Here is an 18,065-nt window from a genome sequence, read left to right as displayed (position 1 = left end):
GCTACTGCCTGCATGAACTGCTGACTAACAGCAGGGCGATCGAGATCAATGGGTCATCTTTCAGGCTGGAGTTCCATTCTGATGACGTCTTGCAAAACCAGTTCGTAACTACGTACCAGGCAGGTCAGTGTGTTTTGTGATAGAAACCTAATGCTCCTTATTGGCAAAAAAAAAATACCAGTGATGGTTGAAATCCTGCCTTATACCGCAGTGCATCATGGCAATAAGTCGTCTAATCAGGTGTTGGGCCTTGAGCCCAACACCTATTGTTATTGTAAGAATTTACTATTATTCTTGTTTTTCTTATTATTCTTCTCGCCAAATTCGATTCCAGAACTGTGTCGACATGAAAACTGATAGGAACTTCAACTGCCAATATATGAATGCACAACCCACTGAAGATGTGATTTTGTGTAATTACGTCATCATGACGTCATCATGGGTCTTGTGACGTCACTTGAAAGATTAATAAATTTAATCTGTGAAATTCAATAAGAAATCAGCCGTGAGAGACCGGAACTTGAATTTTGCAGGAATCGGTATGATAATACATGCTCTTCATTTTATCTTGTGCGCGTAAAATCACGTGACCCGCCTTCCTTCCGGTCGAAAGCAGAAGTGCCTTGTAATTTGAAAGTGGAAGAAGATATGAACTTGCTTTCAACGATGTTATAGTGTCTGGCTGGGTTGACCTTTCAACAACAAAAATCAGTGACGCCATGAAGTGTTGGAACGCCCTCTAGTGGCAGGTTTACATATGTTCAAAATGCATTTTCAGTAGATGTCTGTGGCGAAATTTACGGTAATCGCTTCAAAATTGATATACGTGATGACCTTAATGCAGGCAAGACCTGTGCTTGAAAAAAAAAATGATTACGTCATCAGACTGGAAGTTATAATGAAAAGACCTGTAAACCTTAAAAAATTGCTAAAAAATCAACCACGAGAGATATAATCACGATTTTTGCTTAAAATAGCAAAGTTAACATTGCCCTCGAGCTTTCAGGTAATGACGTCATGACGACGTCATCAAGTATCGTATTACAAGCAACCAAAGATTTCTAGATTTAATCTTTGAAAATCATTATAAAATCAACTGTTAGAAATTAAATTTTGTTTTTTATGGCAATCGATACAATATTGCAGGGCCTTTATTTTTGGTATTAAGTGGAAAATCACGTGACCCTTCCTCCGGGTCGAAACCGGAGGAGCTTCATAATTTGAAATTGGCAAAAGATGTGAGCTTGCTTTCAACGATGTGAGTGTCTGCCTAGGCTGTACTTTAGAAAAAATATTAGAGGTGACGTCATGAAATGTTAGAGCGCCCTCTAGCAGCATGTTGACTAAGTCAAACATGGATTTAAACATGCATTTTGAGTTGATGTGTGTGGAAAAGTTTGCGGTAATCCATGGCCCAACAATGTGTGGTTGTTCCTACAACCTCTAGTTTCGTATTCATTTTGCACAAATTGAAAAGTACTCGGCTCATGTTCACGTTGATATGTTGTTGGTGCCTTGAGTTGAAATTTTCATCATCGTTTTTTTTTCAGAGTGGAAGTGTCATGAGAAAATCATGGTTGATCCTGACTCTGCTGGCTTCATTACATCACCAATGTACCCAGCTGCCTATCCAATATTCCTGCAGTGTCACATTCTCCTGATGGCCCCAGAAGGTGCCCAAGTGGCTCTGGAGTTGGTCTACTTCGATGTCAGTATGTGTGGAAACGGAGACAATCTCAACATTTATGATGGCACCGAGATCGATGAATCCAAAATGTTGATAAACTGCACGACCATTTCGCGGGCACTCCCAAGCATGCTCATCAGTACCAAAGGTGGCCTGTTGATAGATTTCATTACAGATGGTATGACTGTACCTTCCCCTAAGCCAGGATTTAACTTCACCTACGTGCTCCACCCTGAACCTGGTAAGTAGTCAAAGTAAATCTTGAGTATTTTTCAAGCTTTTGGGGAGTCCCCGTATTGTGAGAGTAGAGTAAAGTTAGAGTAATGTATTTGGATCTCTTTTATGAAAAAAATAAAACAGATGTGACATTATTTAAGCAAATGAGATTTCAGGACATCAGACACTGGCCAGTAAGCCATTTTGGACACTCAGTATGTTGTATAATATTAAAGTTGCGTGGCGAGTTTCATCCCGGAAATTTGTTTTCTTTTCTAAATTGCTATTTTTCTAGTGATAGAAAAATTGTTTACTGTTGAATGAGACATGGAGTGAAAAAAAAAATCGGCTTATGTTTAGTTATTGAATTATTACTTTACAGTTTCCAATTATTGGCTGTCACGGACAATAATTCCATTCTCACGGGGTAGGCTGGTTCCCACCCCACAATCAGTAATGATAATGTACAGACCTGGAGCCAGTCTGCTCTCAAAGGGATATCTGTTTATGTCCAAAACAAAAACCTTTTATTGGACGTCCAAAAAAGAAAAAAAGGAATTGTTTTTGTTCAAATATAACCTACAAGTTGAACATTTATTAATAGAAAAAAAAGTCCAGTTTGTTGAAGAGCACAGGAAATGCATTTTTAAAGGCATGAAATGTCAGCAACTTGGCCACTCTCTCCATCAAATCCAAACAACTACTGCCATGCACTGCTCAAATGCTAACTAATATAAACCCTGATACAAAGTATATCAAAATGTGGCTTTCTGTTAAGTCCCATATTCCAAAGCTTAAAATCTAGAGATTCACCTTTTGCGTGGCCCATGTAGATTCAAGGAGCTGATAGGTGCAACAATATGGGGGATTTTGCCCGAGCTTGCTCTTAGATACTGATTAAGAGTTATCTGTGCTTTACCAGTCACATCTACAGCCATGATGAAGACCGATGGACCCATCAAGCCAACCACAGTAATGCAATGCAACCCAGACAGGGAGGCAGAATTGGAGCATCAAGCCAACACATTCAAGTACGCCCTGATCGGTGTGTCCATTGGAGCCGGGCTCTTGATCATCTTTCTGTTCTTCGCTGTGCTCTACCTGCTGGAGTATAAGTCAGACTTGAAGAAGCAGGTGGAAGAGCTGGAAGACAAGAACAAGAATAGCAAAGGTAGACCCGTACCGGGTGGGGGGGGGGGTAGCACTAGGTGCATACCCCCAAAATTAGAAAAGGTCCATATTTTTTAGGTATCCTATTCGTAACGCATCGAACATATTACTTTCACAACTGTGCTCTCCCCCATATATTGTGGTTTTTTTTTCTGGCGGAAGACGGCACGGTGACTATATTGTATCGAAAGTTAATTAAATATTAACAATATCTCTTTCATGATGTAATAGCTTCAAGATATTGATCGTTAAACAACCATTTCATGTAGCAGTGGCAATTCCATTATGCTTTAGGAGCAGCGGCGACAACCTTTACTTTTTAATGCCAGGTCAACAAAGGGCTTTTTTATTTCCTTTTTTTTTTGGCGTGACAATTTTCCATAAATTTCTAAAACTGAAATTTCTTAAAATATTTATCTGTTTTGGTTTTTCAGAGGTTTTTTTAAACTGATCTCATGACAGTGTGAATGTGTTATGCCGAACCTGCTCCGGAAGGCACATTTCCAAAATCACAACTAAAGCATGATTTTCAAAAGTACTTAGAAAATAACTTTCATGTACAAAGATTAAATGGTTACAGGAACGAAAGATGAAAGGGCCAAAACCCTGCTGATGATGTTTTGCACTTTAAAAAATGCATCCAAAAACCAACCAAACGTTACAAATTGTTAAACCTGAAAATTAAATTAAAAAGAGGTAAAACTTGTCATCCTCCATTATGCTGGTTGAGGAATGTCATGGGTAAAGACCTCGGCTCATCTTAACCCCTCCCGATAGACCCTTTCCATACAGCAGCCATCTTGAAGGTGAATTCAGTGATGGTCTACTTACACATATGCTTGAGCAACTTCTGCACCTTCAAGATGTCTGCCGTGCACGGGATCTATTGGGTTTTGCCTTGGCCCAAGGTAGTTTGGTATCATTTTGATCTCTTTTTGTTTCTCTTCAGATGCACGCGTCAAGCAGAATGAATATGAGATGTTGGAGGATCCTGGTTTTGAAGGCATCTCCAATGATGCTTTTGACTCCATCTAGGCAACCATCACGCTATTGCATCAATGCTTCCAGAGGCTTTGGGCCCAAACATTTTGGGAAGCTACATACGATATGACAGGCTGGCTAAACAAGGATCATTAATGAGGTTGACCAGCGCCAATCAATGTTATAGATCCTTCACATTCAGTAACAATGAATGCACAAGATGTTAAAGGGAATTTCATCCTGGAATGCGCCCAATTAGGCTACAAAACATGTGTTAAATGAAATGATGTTTATTGGAAATAACAGTTAAAAGTAGGGTATTATAAACGTCCACCGTCTTTTAAAAACTGCGTTTTTTGTGTTATTCTTGCGAGAACGAATTTCAGGGGTCAAAATTTGACTCTCAAAAATCGAGCCGTTGGGTTTTAGTCGTGAATCTTAACTCGCGTGTTCCACCAGTATATTGCATTCTGCAGGCATGTGAGAAACAACATACATTGTAAATGTATTTGAATAGACAGGGCTGGAAATACGTATGCCACAACATGTCTGCCGTGTCCAATGTAAACAACCAGGTTTTTTGTTTCTCAGGAACGGTAAAGACATTAGGTTTAGTTTCCTTTCAACCGGACATTTGAAATAGGATAAGTAAACAATCCAAAAATAACATTTTGGGGGGATTTCATGCCATAATGCCCCTCATGCAAATACCTTTGGAATAAATGCTTTACCTCCAAAATGGCTGCAGAACAAAGGGTCTATAACATTGTCTACTTACAAAATGGTGCCATCTTCAAATGCTGACCAAAAGAAAAACCTGCAGGCTGTAACATGTAGCATAGATTATGCAAGTAGTATTAGTTGAGAGTGGAGGATGACTATTGTAAGTGAAATATACTAGCATATGATAAGCAAATCTATCATTTCTGTAAAATAGGAAGAAGAAAAAAAACCTAAAAGAAACCAGAACATCCCTCCAGTAGCAATAACTTTATAACTGCAGGCTGTAATGTTTTTGTGTGCTGTGTTCTATATTTTCTATAAAATGATGTTCTATATGTTCTATAATAGTTTTATTCAGTGTAATTTTTATATCAGGGTTCCTGCACCTTTAGGACAATATAATTCCATGACCAAATTATGAAAATCCATGGCCTAGTTCATCAAAATGCAGATCAAAACTGTAAAACTTGTTCCGTGAAAAGCACTCAACAGAAATGAAAACAACAAAACAAAGCAAAAAGGAATTTCAAAATCAAAATGGTGGCATCAGCGAAATTTGTCGGGTATAAAACTCAGATTTCCGATGCCAAATTATGAATGTGCAAAGTTGAAAATTTGAAATAAATTGGTCCTCACAAAATTCCCTGACTTTTGTCATTTTTACAAATTTCCATGACTTTTCCAAGCCTGGAAATTGAAAATATAATTCCATGACTTTTCCAGGCTTTTATGCCACAGGAACCCTGTAATGTTTAGACTTGTGTCTGATGTTCATTGTGTTTGGGTAGATAAATACACCACAATCTTCATCTATTAGACTTGTACTTTGCGTTTTGGAACATAGTAATGGTAGTATGGTTACATAAGACGGAATAAAATAAAGAATGCATGTTAAAAATACTCTTAAACGAAAAGTACTATATTTGAAATTTTTGGTATAAATTTTGTACTTTAAGGAAGCATAACCTTAATAGCTGTGACAAATATTTTCCTGTGTGCTTTTAGTGTTTTTGTTCTTTTAATAATTCAAGGATTTTGCTTCACTTCATCAAGTTACATATTCTACCAACCTCGTCCCCAGGGTGTCAAGCAGTACGCGCCCACCACTACCTGCTCTCTCACCCTGGTATTGGATCATTTGCATGTGCAAGATTTTTGCACACGTATGCAAATGAGGAACAGTCTGGTGCCTGGATATGCTTTACACATTAGCGTTTGTTTTTGTATGCGGTGTCTGGGGTAAAAACAGAGTCAATTCAGTCGAAGCAGCGCGAGCACGGCGTGAGTTACAAAAACACGTTTTTTTAAATCAAACTGTTACGATCTTATCGAGACAACATGCAGTATCATATTTCATATTAATATGAGCAAATTGGAAAGGAAATTAGTATTTTCGAGAAGGCGTGGACGAATGATCGCGAAAACACGTACTGCACGTTGTGAATATATAGCACCAAGTACACGATAAAAATCCATTACTAGCCAATTGCGGTATCCAATCAGGATACAGGAAGAAAGTTTCCTATCCAGGGTTTACTATTGGAAACGCGGTTGGAAATAAAGTAAGCACTGGGGACGAGGTTGATATTCTACCTCTAAAGTGATTGCGTCATGTCTGGGTTATTTTTGCCATGTTTTTCCATTAGCTTTTGTCATTTTTGAGTAGATAAAAGAAGACCGATGTGTGGCCATAGAATGCAATCTCAAAGTGCCTACAATAGTCAGGGCTCTTGCAATTGTCTCATTTCAGGTTTTTTTTCTTCAAATTGTAACATCCTGTCACCATGCATGTGTGTACATGTACATGTACTATAATATACTATACTCGGATTTCAGACAAAAATGTGAGACTCCCCTTACATCCCTGAATAGTGTGCTTTATAACATCATCCAAGAATGGATGAGAATGTGATATTTTCTTACAAAACTGTTTGCATACATTTAAAAAATAAAAATGAACAGAAATGCACCATCTTTCTGAAAATCGCGTCGGTGAATAGTTCTCCTGCTAAAAAGAAAAATATAATGGCCTTTAATTTACATGTTATAAGAGAAATCCAACGCAACCTGTTTGTCAATAAAGCAAAAGGAATTGCGACTGCTATCTTACTTATTTTGCAACTGTAGTCTCTGTTGTAATCTTACTCATGCACAATATACATGTACCTAAAACCGTTCATGTATTGGGGGGTGTTTTACATTATATTGTCCAGAAGAAAATCTTGCATAATTTACTAAGGGAGTAAATATGTGCTTGGCTGGTTTTAAACAAAGTACATGTATGTTTAAACTGGCCAGGGGCCTGGACAGGGATTTCGGCGAGGGACATTATCTGCATAGGAATGGGTAAACTGGCTTAGGTATTTATGGATTTTTGTTAACATTCAAATTATTCATATAAAAAAATGTTGCATACAGGTGACAAAAATATGTTTTTGTCCTTTATTTCAATAAATAAATACTTCAAATTTATTAAATAAGGTAAGTCATGCACTTGAATAACTGTTGTGCCAACGGCCAAATAGCCATCTTGGTATAAATAAATCAGTGAGGTGGTACAAGAAATATTTCAATTTTTTAGTCGAATTCTTAATTAAATTTTGGATCAAAAATTACACAGCGTGGTTGGTGCAATTTTAAAAACATTCACTTTTTTGACAGTGTCCGATGATTCCATTCTTTTCTTAATTATAAATTGCATAACAAAAAATTACACAGTTCAATACTTTTGTTCAACTTTAAGCCGGCCTCAGGTTGACCTGTAATTTGCTTGCGCCACGACTGAGAAATCTGTCTGATTACTGAGAAAGTTGAGAAATCGTCTGATGATTATCATGGAACAAGCGGCATCTGATGAGCACAGAATAATCACAACGTTGCTCATGTCACAATAATCCAATTAGATGATCCGGATGCGCAGAAGCTGACATTTGTCTACTCTTGCGGCTGTTGATATTGTGAGCGCTGACTGATCATGGCGATCCTTTTAATATCGTCACATTACACTCAGGTCATGAAAATGTTCCCGGCGGTCGTAGCTCAGGCGCAGCTTGATCCTCAAAAGTCAATCGTCGACTGTTCTGTGTTGTAAGATCAACCTGAGGGCGGCTTTAAAGACCTTCTATCCCTCTGCACGTCAAAATCCATTTTCATTTCAATGACATTAAAGCAGTTTCATCATGCACCCATGATGAGTGTTGTTTAAAGTCATGGGCAACCTTACAAAGTAGGCTCAAGCAACGCTGTGCTGGAATTGAAGAGAATTGTTTTTTTCAGGAACTGTTAACCCTAACTCCCTAGGGGTATGCAAAATCGTATTAAAATTTGAGGATTCAGGACTGTTAAGGCTATAGTAGTTGTTCCTAGCTCCTGCGGGTCAATCCTAGACAGTACTTCATAGTTGGGCTACTCCAACCCCAACCCACCCTAAAACCAAAAACAGCCCAACTCTGACAAAACTAAGCATCAATAGAGTGACGAACCAAGTTGATTTCTAGGGTTCTACACATGAACTTTTGTCACTTCTGAATGCTGAAATCTCCTGTCACAAACACTGCATTTCCCGCTTGTTTTTCCATCGCGTGGCGACAGACAGTCCCTGCACATGAGATGGGCACACGGCAATGTGTACATGTTCAGGGGCCCGTTGACATGGTAACCCTCCCTTCTGGCTAGTGTTTTATGGCACGATGAGCACGACCATTTGTGGCACAAATTATCTGCAAGAGAGAAATTAAAAAGAGAAAACTGGTGTTTACTGGACCTTAAAAAGTCAGAACTGGATACACTTGTTAAACACATGAAACAACCTGGTTCAAGACATGTCAAAGAAGTCCTGGTTAAAAAGGCCAGAAAAACTGTGTGATCATAACTATACATGGTCTAACTCTAAGGTAATGAGAAGCCATTCTCAGACTCTTTCACTTTTCGTTTTCAAATGTACAAATAAACAGATGTGCCATGTGGTCAGATAAAATTGATCAGGAAGGTCTGTTGATATTTCCTCATTTTTTCCTGGTTCTGACTATTAAAGGGAATGTACAACATTTGCTTTTGCTGAAATTTTTAGAAATAAATGGATTTGGAGGATTAGTATGCTATAGCAAATATTGTTAAAATGACTTGTTTCACTCTTTGCTTGTAGTCTGGTTCCCTGACCCCACTTAAGATGAAACAGAGGAATTTATAGACTTTGGGGAATTGTAAGGTAAAAAAATCAGTCTAGCAGGCTTGTACCTCTTCACAGGTGTGTAATCAATTGCAAAGAAAATGCGGAATAACTAAATATGATAAAGTAGGAGCAGTTTTTGAAAAAAAGCCAGTTTTCTCCAACGCTGGTCGGCCAACCAGCGTTGGAAAAATACAGTTTTTCTTGAAAATGCCAGCACACCAGGAGCCACAACTTTACAGGATGCTTTGGACTGTCATTCCCTAACAATCCAGTAAGGTATTTTGTGATAATTTGATCATTACGTTTTTTGATGTTTGCAAATGTTGTATCTTCCCTTTAATGGGGGGGGGATATCAGAGTAAAATCTTTTCCAAAATTACGACAATATGATGAAAGCTTGTTTACAGCATAACACATCTCCAGTACATTCACTGTGTAAACGCTGTTCAACAGTAGAAGTCCTGATCCCATGTACATGTAAAAGGTTTCACAAAATGTATCCAAAGAGTGCTCAGGGTAGTCCCTAGTCTGCAAATTTGGGACTCTCAATACTGTGTATAAGAGTCCCAAAGATTAAGATAGTAAAAACATGCAACACAAGAAAATAGACTGGCACATGAAACAACCAGTCCAACACCATTTTAGTACTGCATCAATCAACGATGTCAAAGAAACATCTGGTACTCGGTATCTATTTATACACATTTCAATAGTTGTACCACCAGACTATACTGAATGGTCAATCTTTTCAAAAAGTTAAACATGTACCAGTCTAGTCTTAGGCTTCAAATTGAAATCACTTGGCTTCACTCTCAGGTGCAAAATTTTTAAGGAAAGTCTCCTTTACAAATTGAATTGAGACTTGGCTGGTGAAATACTGAGGACCTTGTGTTTGCCTTATGACAATTGTGTAGAATTTTGTTGGCTACAGTGTGAGTAAAGTTGGCCTGATTTTGTTTTGCATGATTTTTTACACTTGAGGTCCCAGTCTGGGGTCAGTTCCGGATTACCCAATAGGCACAGTAGGCACTGTGCCTAGGGCCCAGAAAAATTGGGGGGCCTACGACAATACGCAGTGTGCCATAAAACACATGTATTTTTTAGGCCTGTTATATACCCACACCACAACCACGCGCACAGAAAAGTTTTTAAAAAGTTTCAGGGACTCTCTCAAAATTTTCGATTTCACCAACTGACACGGGCCTGCATTTATGTCTACCTGCTGTACAAACGTATACAATTTACATGTAAATCTTTTCGTTCTGAAGCATGGTGCCAACCATGGGCATTGATCGGTGGGGGCGGGGGGACATGTCGTTCCCCTAACTGTTTTTGTCCCTACATAAATAATTGTAGCCTACATTTACTTCTGTAGCTCAGAAAAGCATTTCAATGACTCCAAACTCGAAAATGATGTTTAAATGAGGATCTTTTGCTAAAGCCTTGCCAGTAGTCATAAATTGCCTCAGATCGCACCACAGAGCGTCTAGAATCCATTTTTGGGGGGGGGGTCCTTAAGTGGGCCCCGAACCCCACACTGTTTAGGCTTCACACTCGAATTAGTTCTCACTGATCAGGAAACACACGTTTGTAACACCCCTCCCCCACACTTTTGAGAAGCGATTGCCGCCCTTGGTGCCAACAGGCTTTTAGAGCTAGGACCTATACCAGTTTGGCCTGGCTTGATTTGTACAGTGCATTGTACGCTGAATTTGGTGTCGGTGGCTAGGGCGGAGTAGGGCCTACGGAACACTGGTGCCTAGGGCCTACAAAACACTTAATCCGGGCCTGTCTGTGGTAGTCCGTACTAGCAAACTATTTTGAGTGCTTCTGTGCCTTACCTGCCAGATAGCTTGATGGTTGTGTCGGCTGCTTGCTGAAAGATGGTAAGGATGACAAGGCACTTTCCAGTGCAGTATCAAGACTCTGAGACAACAACTCCTCATGAGAACTGTTTGAAGCTGAATTAGGAAGAAAAATACGGGGAAAATGAAATAAAGATACATTTATATGATTCTTAATTTAACAGATAAGAGGTTCCGTCAGACGCAACACAGTGCATCAGGTGGAAAAGTCTGGTGCACTTTGATGCATTCAGCTATCAACACCAGCTCATAAACGGCCAGTACTGAAACAACGAGAGCTTATCCTATTGAACAATGCCACAGTTGTATCCTGTTCCTTTCGGCGGACCACGGACTCTGAGGCAGTTTGGCTTTGAGACTTTTGGCCTGATGGATCTTGCTACTCTGGGCAGGCTTGTCACTTAGACAAGTGTGGCATGTTGCTGCGTTTGGCAGGATTTCTAGCCAAAATACCCTGAGGGTTAGGGTTAAAGGGAAAATCATTTTCAATGTTAAAACAAAATCCCTGAAAAGTTTGAGAAGAGAAAAAGAAAGCACAGGTCAGAATTACATGTACATGTACATATGTACAACAAAAATAGCTGTTTTTAGTGGTATTTTAATGAGTGTGAATGCCTAAAAACAATACACTAACTATTTAAACCCTATGTAGCCGTCCCAAATCAATCCCTCCAGAAAGTTTTGGAACATTTTGCAGGATTGAGGGAGGTGGAGCCAAGCCTCCATTGCTTTACATGGGGCTTGATGCCTCTTGACGGAGTGCAAAAAATATGCCAATGTTGCCTTGCACTGTGGAGGATTCAGTAGGCTTCCCATAAATGAAATGCCTAGGGAGTTTATACACCAAATGGTTTACTGCCTATCAATCATTGGAAAACAATAGCTCTCTCAAATGGCATCATTTCCTACAGACCAGCCACGTGCATCGGCATTTTGAGCGTCAACTTGCATAACGCGCATCGGCTGCATCGTAGTTCAAACACATTTCGAGCAAAAAGCACGCATTTTTGGAACATTTTCAACACTGCGCAATGCGTGCTTGATTGCGTAAAATACGCAGTTGCAGTTCTCCTACACAGATGGCCGTCTTTGAGAGAGACCTATTAGTGAGATTTAAAGTCAAATTAAGACTTAATGCTGGTTTGTTGGCTGAGCTCAAAAAGGGAAAGTTTGGTCTGAATCTTATACCTCTTGCTGCTGTTGTTGCTGCTGCTGCTGCTGCTGTTGTTGCTGCTGCTGCTGTTGTTGTTGTTGCTGCTGCTGCTCCGACTGATGATGATGATGATGATGATGGCAGTGAATTGGATAATTGTGCTGATGCCCAATTATTGTCGCATTCCAATACTTTTTGCTCTCTGTGCATACTAGAAATGGGTCTTTTCTTGCTCAGTAACTTCTCATCCAAACTGTGGTCGTTAAGTTTTCTCTTTGGACCTCTTCCAGATCTGAGGGTGTCCATTTCAATGGGATCAGGCTGGATCCTAAATGTGCTTGTAGATGTCTTGCTGGTGCCGCATTGTCTGCTTGACCTTTGGAATTTTTGTCTTTTCTCAGGTTGTGCGTCCAGAAGCTCTTTTGAAATAGTGTTACCAGAAGATTTGCTTTGTTGATTTGTCATTCTGACCAGCGATGCTGGAGTGGGGATGGTCTTGCCAGAAGCCATCCCCCCAGACCTGCCAACATCCCTTGCTGAAGGAACGACACTCCCGACGCCTTTCAACAGGTAACGGTCGAGTCTCTCCTTCAGTTTCACATTTGGAAGCGGCTGCCTGCTCTTTGAGAATGGTATTCCTGTAAACGGATCATTGGGAGGGCGCCCCCACAAGGCCTCAGCTTCGCCGTGTTTACGCAGGGTTTCACTGTCCACTGTGTGGCCGGAGGGAAGCAGTATTGGCAGTACAAGCATCTCAATGGTAATAGGGTCCAGGAACTCTTCAGGGCAATCAGGAGGATCTACATTTCTTTTACAATTTTCAAGAGTTTTCCTACCTGAAGAAGCCGCACTGCGGCAAGCCCTATTTTGTTTTAAACCTGCCACTTGTTCACTTTTTTTTCTGTTCAACTCGGGATTTTCAACAGGCTTTGCAACTTGAAGGAACCACTGCACAGATGGCTTGGAGCAGACCATTGAAGGCTGTCCCCATATCTGCACACTTCTGATTGCAACAGATCCACTTGCAGCCCGGTTGACTCGCACCGTGACGTGACTCACATTAGTCAAAGCACCTGGCTGTGCGTAACGCAAAGACCTTGTGACCACACCCGGTTTTGTATCTTCCTGACGAGCATCACTACTTCCAATTTGAGGATACATTGGCTGATAGCTGTGATTGACAAAACAGAAACATGCTGTTTTACCGTCAACTGAGAAAGCTTTTCCTATGCTTGAAAACACTGCACTGTCTTTCTCTGACAGCATTTGACTTTGGCTTCTCAAGTTTGGCTTCTGGTTCAAATTAGAAGTCCTGGTCTTGCCTTTCAATGAAGATTGACTGCGGTCTTCTTGGCAGGGGGGCATTGACACTGATGCAGTAAACACCTCGACTGCTATTGACATTTGACCCCCGACTTTGGGGTCGATCAGGATCTTCTGGATCCACAAGTTGAAGGGGAACATGAATGTGACGTCAACCGGGGGTTTGATAAAGCACTCAGCCACAAAGCCTTTAGGCTGCCCCCACATGTCTGTCTTGCCCAGTAGGTTCTCCACCTCATACCCATCAGCACTGACTGCGCTTGTGGTGACCACAGTACCAAAGTCCCGCCGGCACATGTTCACAGCCATCTTCAGCCCACTGCAATCTCACTGTTTAACATTCAAGAAGGCCCTCAAGCCATCTGAGGTTGTGCATGTGCAGATCTGAGGTTGTGCAGATCTGATGTTCTGCAGATGTGGTCCCATAAAAAAGACTCTCTCTTGGATCTGTGAACTAATAAAAAGTAAAGGTAAATGTAACAAATACCTATTGAGGTTTTATATGCAAATGCAAAATTAAGAGAGCAACTCCAGGATGAGTGCATTGTTACTTATTTTATTAAAAAAGAAAAGAAAAAAAAAAAGTCTGACTGATTAAAAATAATAAATCCGATTAGTGACCTGCAGTGTTTTGGCGGAAATAGAAATATTATTTAAAAGACCTTATGCGTTGCGTGTATCTCAGAGGATATTCTTTGTTATTTTCATTCAGTAACAATGAATGCACAAATGGTTTACTCATGTCTACCCAGGCGATACAAGTCAAAAGCAGTGGCGATCGTGTAGTGTAGGGCCCCTCTTTAGGTTTGATCAAATTAGAGTCAAGGGTGTGTTTTATCATTAAAAAATAACTTTTCAACCTAAAGCAGACTTCTCTCAATTCTAATGACACTTTTTTGTAATTTTGAATAGTTTCTTGGGGTAGAAATTGGAATTTTCGTACATGGTTTACGGTTGGTGCCGTCATATTATCATCATTTCACCCCCAAATTTCACTAAAAAATTCAAAACCCTACCCTCTATCTACATTATCTATGACATACCTGTTTGTTCTTAATGTCGCCAACTAGTTTTGGTAAGTCAAATAAATTAAAAGTGGATTTTGTTCTCTTATAGGAAACGGGCCCCCACACTACACGATCGCTAAAGAGAGCCATTTACAGCCCTTTTTGTAGGGCTACCTCTAACTTAGACCAGTAAACGTGGCTATATACATAGCCACGCTTCGTTCATATCTCTGAAGTTTCGAAATTTCTACATTCGTGTTGATATGGGCTCCCATTTTTCACCTTGAATTTCTTTGGAATGACACTGACAGATCCTATGCCACTGGAGGGGGGAAACAATTGATAGGCGCATTACATTAATACAAAAGTCTTGTCAAGACAAGATCTAATAATACTAGAGAAACCAATTTCAGACTCATTTTGATCAGTGCTGATAATAATTTGGTAGTGTATATTTTGCCGGAGGTAACGCCGGCAAACTAACGTTTACTAAAGGTTTGCCGGCGGCAATCCATATCAACAGAGGGCGCTGTACTCTTTAAGATAGGGCTGAATTATAAGATGTATTAAATTCCCATCACAGTTGTGTAGCACAGTCGGTGCAGTGGTTCCGCTATAGCTCTAATGAGTGGGATGTCCCGAGTTCGAATCCTGATCCCCGCCACTATTTTAAGGTGTTTTTTTTTCCCATCCCCAAATAAATAAGAATATTCTTCTTTTTTTATTTTAATAATATGTCTCAAACATTTTATTGCAGAGTATTACTTTTTCTTTTTCAGATTTGTGGCTCTGGAGGATTTTTTTTAAAGGGAAATAAAGTCCGAAATTATAAAATGGTCTGATTCCCATCTTGTAAATACAAAAATACAACGATAATATTGGCATGGAGCCAGACTAAAATTTGTCACCGGAAAATGTTTAAGTACCATAAAACAGTAACTGCGCATGTTCAGTGCATATCCGGCAAACTAACGTTTACTGAAGGTTTGCTCTCCCCGGAAAATATCCACTGCCTAATATTAATATTCATTAATGACAATGACATAAATATGCCACTGCCAGTCATGTGTTAGTCCGAGTAACTTGGACCCAACTTATTGCCTTTTTTTAACATTTGGACATGGTCTGGCGATATCGCCAGACCATGTCCAAATGTTAAAAAAAGGCGATAAGTTGGGTCCAAGTTACTCGGACTAGTCATGTGTCATGTTAGCCCCATAAATGTGGCCTATTTACTGGACTGCCTCCGTAAACATAGGCCACACATCCACATGTACAAAAAATGTGTCGACTTTGCCAAATTTTGATTTTCACATTTAGGCTTAGTTTGTAGTTTATTTTTGCTTTAGAAGCATACTCACCCTCTTTATAGGCTAATCAGAAAGTGCTGCCTTTTTCAGATGTATATTTTTCGTGAAATTTCCAGATTCATTTTTACACGTTTGCATATCAAAATTTCAACATGAAATTTCTCAAAAATTAGACATCTGAAAAAGGCAGCACTTTCTGACTAGCCTATAAAGAGGGTGAGTATGCTTCTAAAGCAAAAAAATCCTACAAACTAAGCCTAAATGTGAAAATCAACATTTGGCAAAGTCGACACGTTTATGTACATGTGGATGTGTGGCCTATGTTTACGGAGGCAGTCCAGTAAATAGGCCACATTTATGGGGCTGTTGTGCCCATTCTTGAAAATCACGCATTCTCGAAAATGGGCATGCACATTCTCGAGAATGGGCGCGCATTCTAAGAATGAGCGCCCATTCTTAAGAACGAGCACGCGTTCTTAAGAATGAGCGCTCATTCTTAAGATTGGTTGGGAATATCACGTGCACAATTTATGAATTTTGCCCAATCTTAACAAACATTGCACGACATAATTATGTTAAATGAATTGTATAGCGGTTAAAAGGGAAACAATTCATATAAAGAGGAAAGAAAATGTGCTATGCTTCTGTACTCGTATAATTACGATAATTTGAATCAAATTAAACCTGTTATTATTGCTTTTTTCTGCCCACTATGGGAAGTTTTGTAATAACGGAGGACTGGGAACTAGTCTGGGAAGTGCTTTGTTTAGGCTAGACAAGTTACAAGTCCCTGCATGTATCATATGCGTGCCACAAAAAAAAAACGATGTCCAGAAGCTGCCAAAATTGCTCTTTTGACTAGATAGAATCCAGCTCTGCGACGTTATGGTGGGATGTGAACAATAAATTGGTGGCAATTTAAATGGGAAATAGCATTAGCACTATGGGATGTCGCAGTATTCATTCTCATTCTTCACATTCTTCATTCTTACGTCCCCCCCCCCCCCCCCCCCCCCCCCCCCCCCCGCTTTTATTATCCCAAAAATCAGAATTCTTTGCACTAGTATTATGGAAACAGGTCAACTCGTACGCGAACCAACTCGTACGCGAGTCAACTCGTACGCGGATTGGTCAACTCGTACGCGAGACAACTCGTACGCGAACCAACTCGTACGCGTGCCAACTCGTACGCGAGCCAACTCGTACGCGAGCCAACTCGTACGCGAACCAACTCGTACGCGGGCCGTTTTAGGAGTGGTTTCGAGGATTGGGTTGGCATGGTTGGGAAGAATTTGGGAATAGTGTGACGGGTAGTCCGTAGTTCAATGTGTGACCGTTGTGTGTGATTGGGAGTGAACCCGTGAATGATGATAATAAAGTAACTGATTTTTGTAGTTAGACATGTGTTGTATCGTTTTGTGCATACCTGTGAATAGTGTGACGGGTAGTCCGTAGTTCAATGTGTGACCGTTGTGTGTGATTGGGAGTGAACCCGTGAATGATGATAATAAAGTAACTGATTTTTGTAGTTAGACGAGTGTTGTATCGTTTTGTGCATACCTGTAGCCTTGTCACGTCAAATTTAAATCCATATATTAATGCAACGATGTACCAGTTGCATTTTTCGTGTTTTTTTAATCAATGTACCTGTCAGTCAATTAATTGTCACCATTGTCAAAACATCTGTCCATGTGAGCTAAACCAATCGTCTAAACTCACGCGTACGAGTTGGTCCGCGTACGAGTTGGTCCGCGTACGAATCGGTCCGCGTACGAGTCGGTCCGCGTACGAGTCGGTTCGCGTACGAATTGACCCGCGTACGAGTTGGTCGCGTACGAGTTGGTTCGCGTACGAGTTGACCTGTATTCAGTATTATTATGTCTCTTATATTTTCCCGGTCCCCCCCCCCCCCCATATTAATACGCCTTTACTTATCATATCCACTCTACTTTTCAGAGCCTTGCGTTGCAACAGTATAATTATTGAGAATCAGTGAACGAGGATTCAGCTAGACTTGCCAAGCGCAGCCGGTGCTCGGCATCGACAAGACCGTTATCTTGTCGCGCATTCTCGAGAATGTGCGCTCAATCTGGAAGAGTTATTTTTTGCCAAGATTGAGCAAGGATCCAGTTGCACATTCTCAAGAATGTGCATGCCCATTCTCGAGAATGCGTGATTTTCAAGAATGGGCACAACAACGCTAGTGTCATGTGTGACCAGGTGACAGAGTTTTATCAACAGATAAAGGAGAGTTGACCATTTATGTTACGGATATAGTAAACTCTTCCCGCTTCCTTCGTTGAGCAATAATTGAGCTCGCTCAGTTCAGTATTTCTTGTAAAATTTACCTGGAAACTAACATCTGCGGTTGGTTGGTTTTCACATGCAAAAGCAGCTAGCTAGGGCCAAGGGGATCAGTGACTGTCTTAATAATATTATATACCGCCCTCTGTAGTTTC

The 18,065-nt window shown here is 40.3% G+C and overlaps 1 protein-coding gene across 2 annotated transcripts; it reads right to left on the bottom strand.

Moving 5' to 3' along the window:
* Positions 1-6,821: 6,821 nt before the first annotated feature.
* LOC119735559 (RING finger protein 37-like) lies at positions 6,822-18,059 on the bottom strand. Of its 2 annotated transcripts, none has more exons than XM_038209312.1 (4): positions 17,955-18,059; positions 12,002-13,743; positions 10,790-10,909; positions 6,822-8,496 (listed from the first exon to the last, which is right to left on the bottom strand). In XM_038209312.1, the coding sequence occupies exons 2-4, from the start codon at positions 13,596-13,598 to the stop codon at positions 8,279-8,281; spliced, it is 1,935 nt and encodes a 644-aa protein (XP_038065240.1). In that variant the 5' UTR covers positions 13,599-13,743; positions 17,955-18,059; the 3' UTR covers positions 6,822-8,278. The 2 variants fall into 2 exon arrangements, with proteins under 2 accessions (XP_038065240.1, XP_038065249.1); XM_038209321.1 differs by having other exon boundaries at positions 17,967-17,985.
* Positions 18,060-18,065: the final 6 nt, after the last annotated feature.

The sequence above is a fragment of the Patiria miniata genome, unplaced genomic scaffold (assembly GCF_015706575.1).
Source record: "Patiria miniata isolate m_02_andy unplaced genomic scaffold, ASM1570657v1 HiC_scaffold_10, whole genome shotgun sequence".
NCBI classification, from domain to species: domain Eukaryota; kingdom Metazoa; phylum Echinodermata; class Asteroidea; order Valvatida; family Asterinidae; genus Patiria; species Patiria miniata.
Note: the sequence above shows the minus strand (reverse complement) of the source record. Positions and strands in the feature narration are given on the sequence as shown.

Coding starts and splice junctions, on each gene's coding strand:
- LOC119735559 (XM_038209312.1), bottom strand. CDS start 13,598: ATGGCTGTGAACATGTGCCGGCGGGACTTTGGTACTGTGGTCACCACA. Junction 10,910..12,001: donor AGCAACAACAGCAGCAAGAG/GTATAAGATTCA, acceptor TTCCTAATTCAG/CTTCAAACAGTTCTCATGAG. Junction 8,497..10,789: donor ACCATCAAGCTATCTGGCAG/GTAAGGCACAGA, acceptor TCTCTCTTGCAG/ATAATTTGTGCCACAAATGG.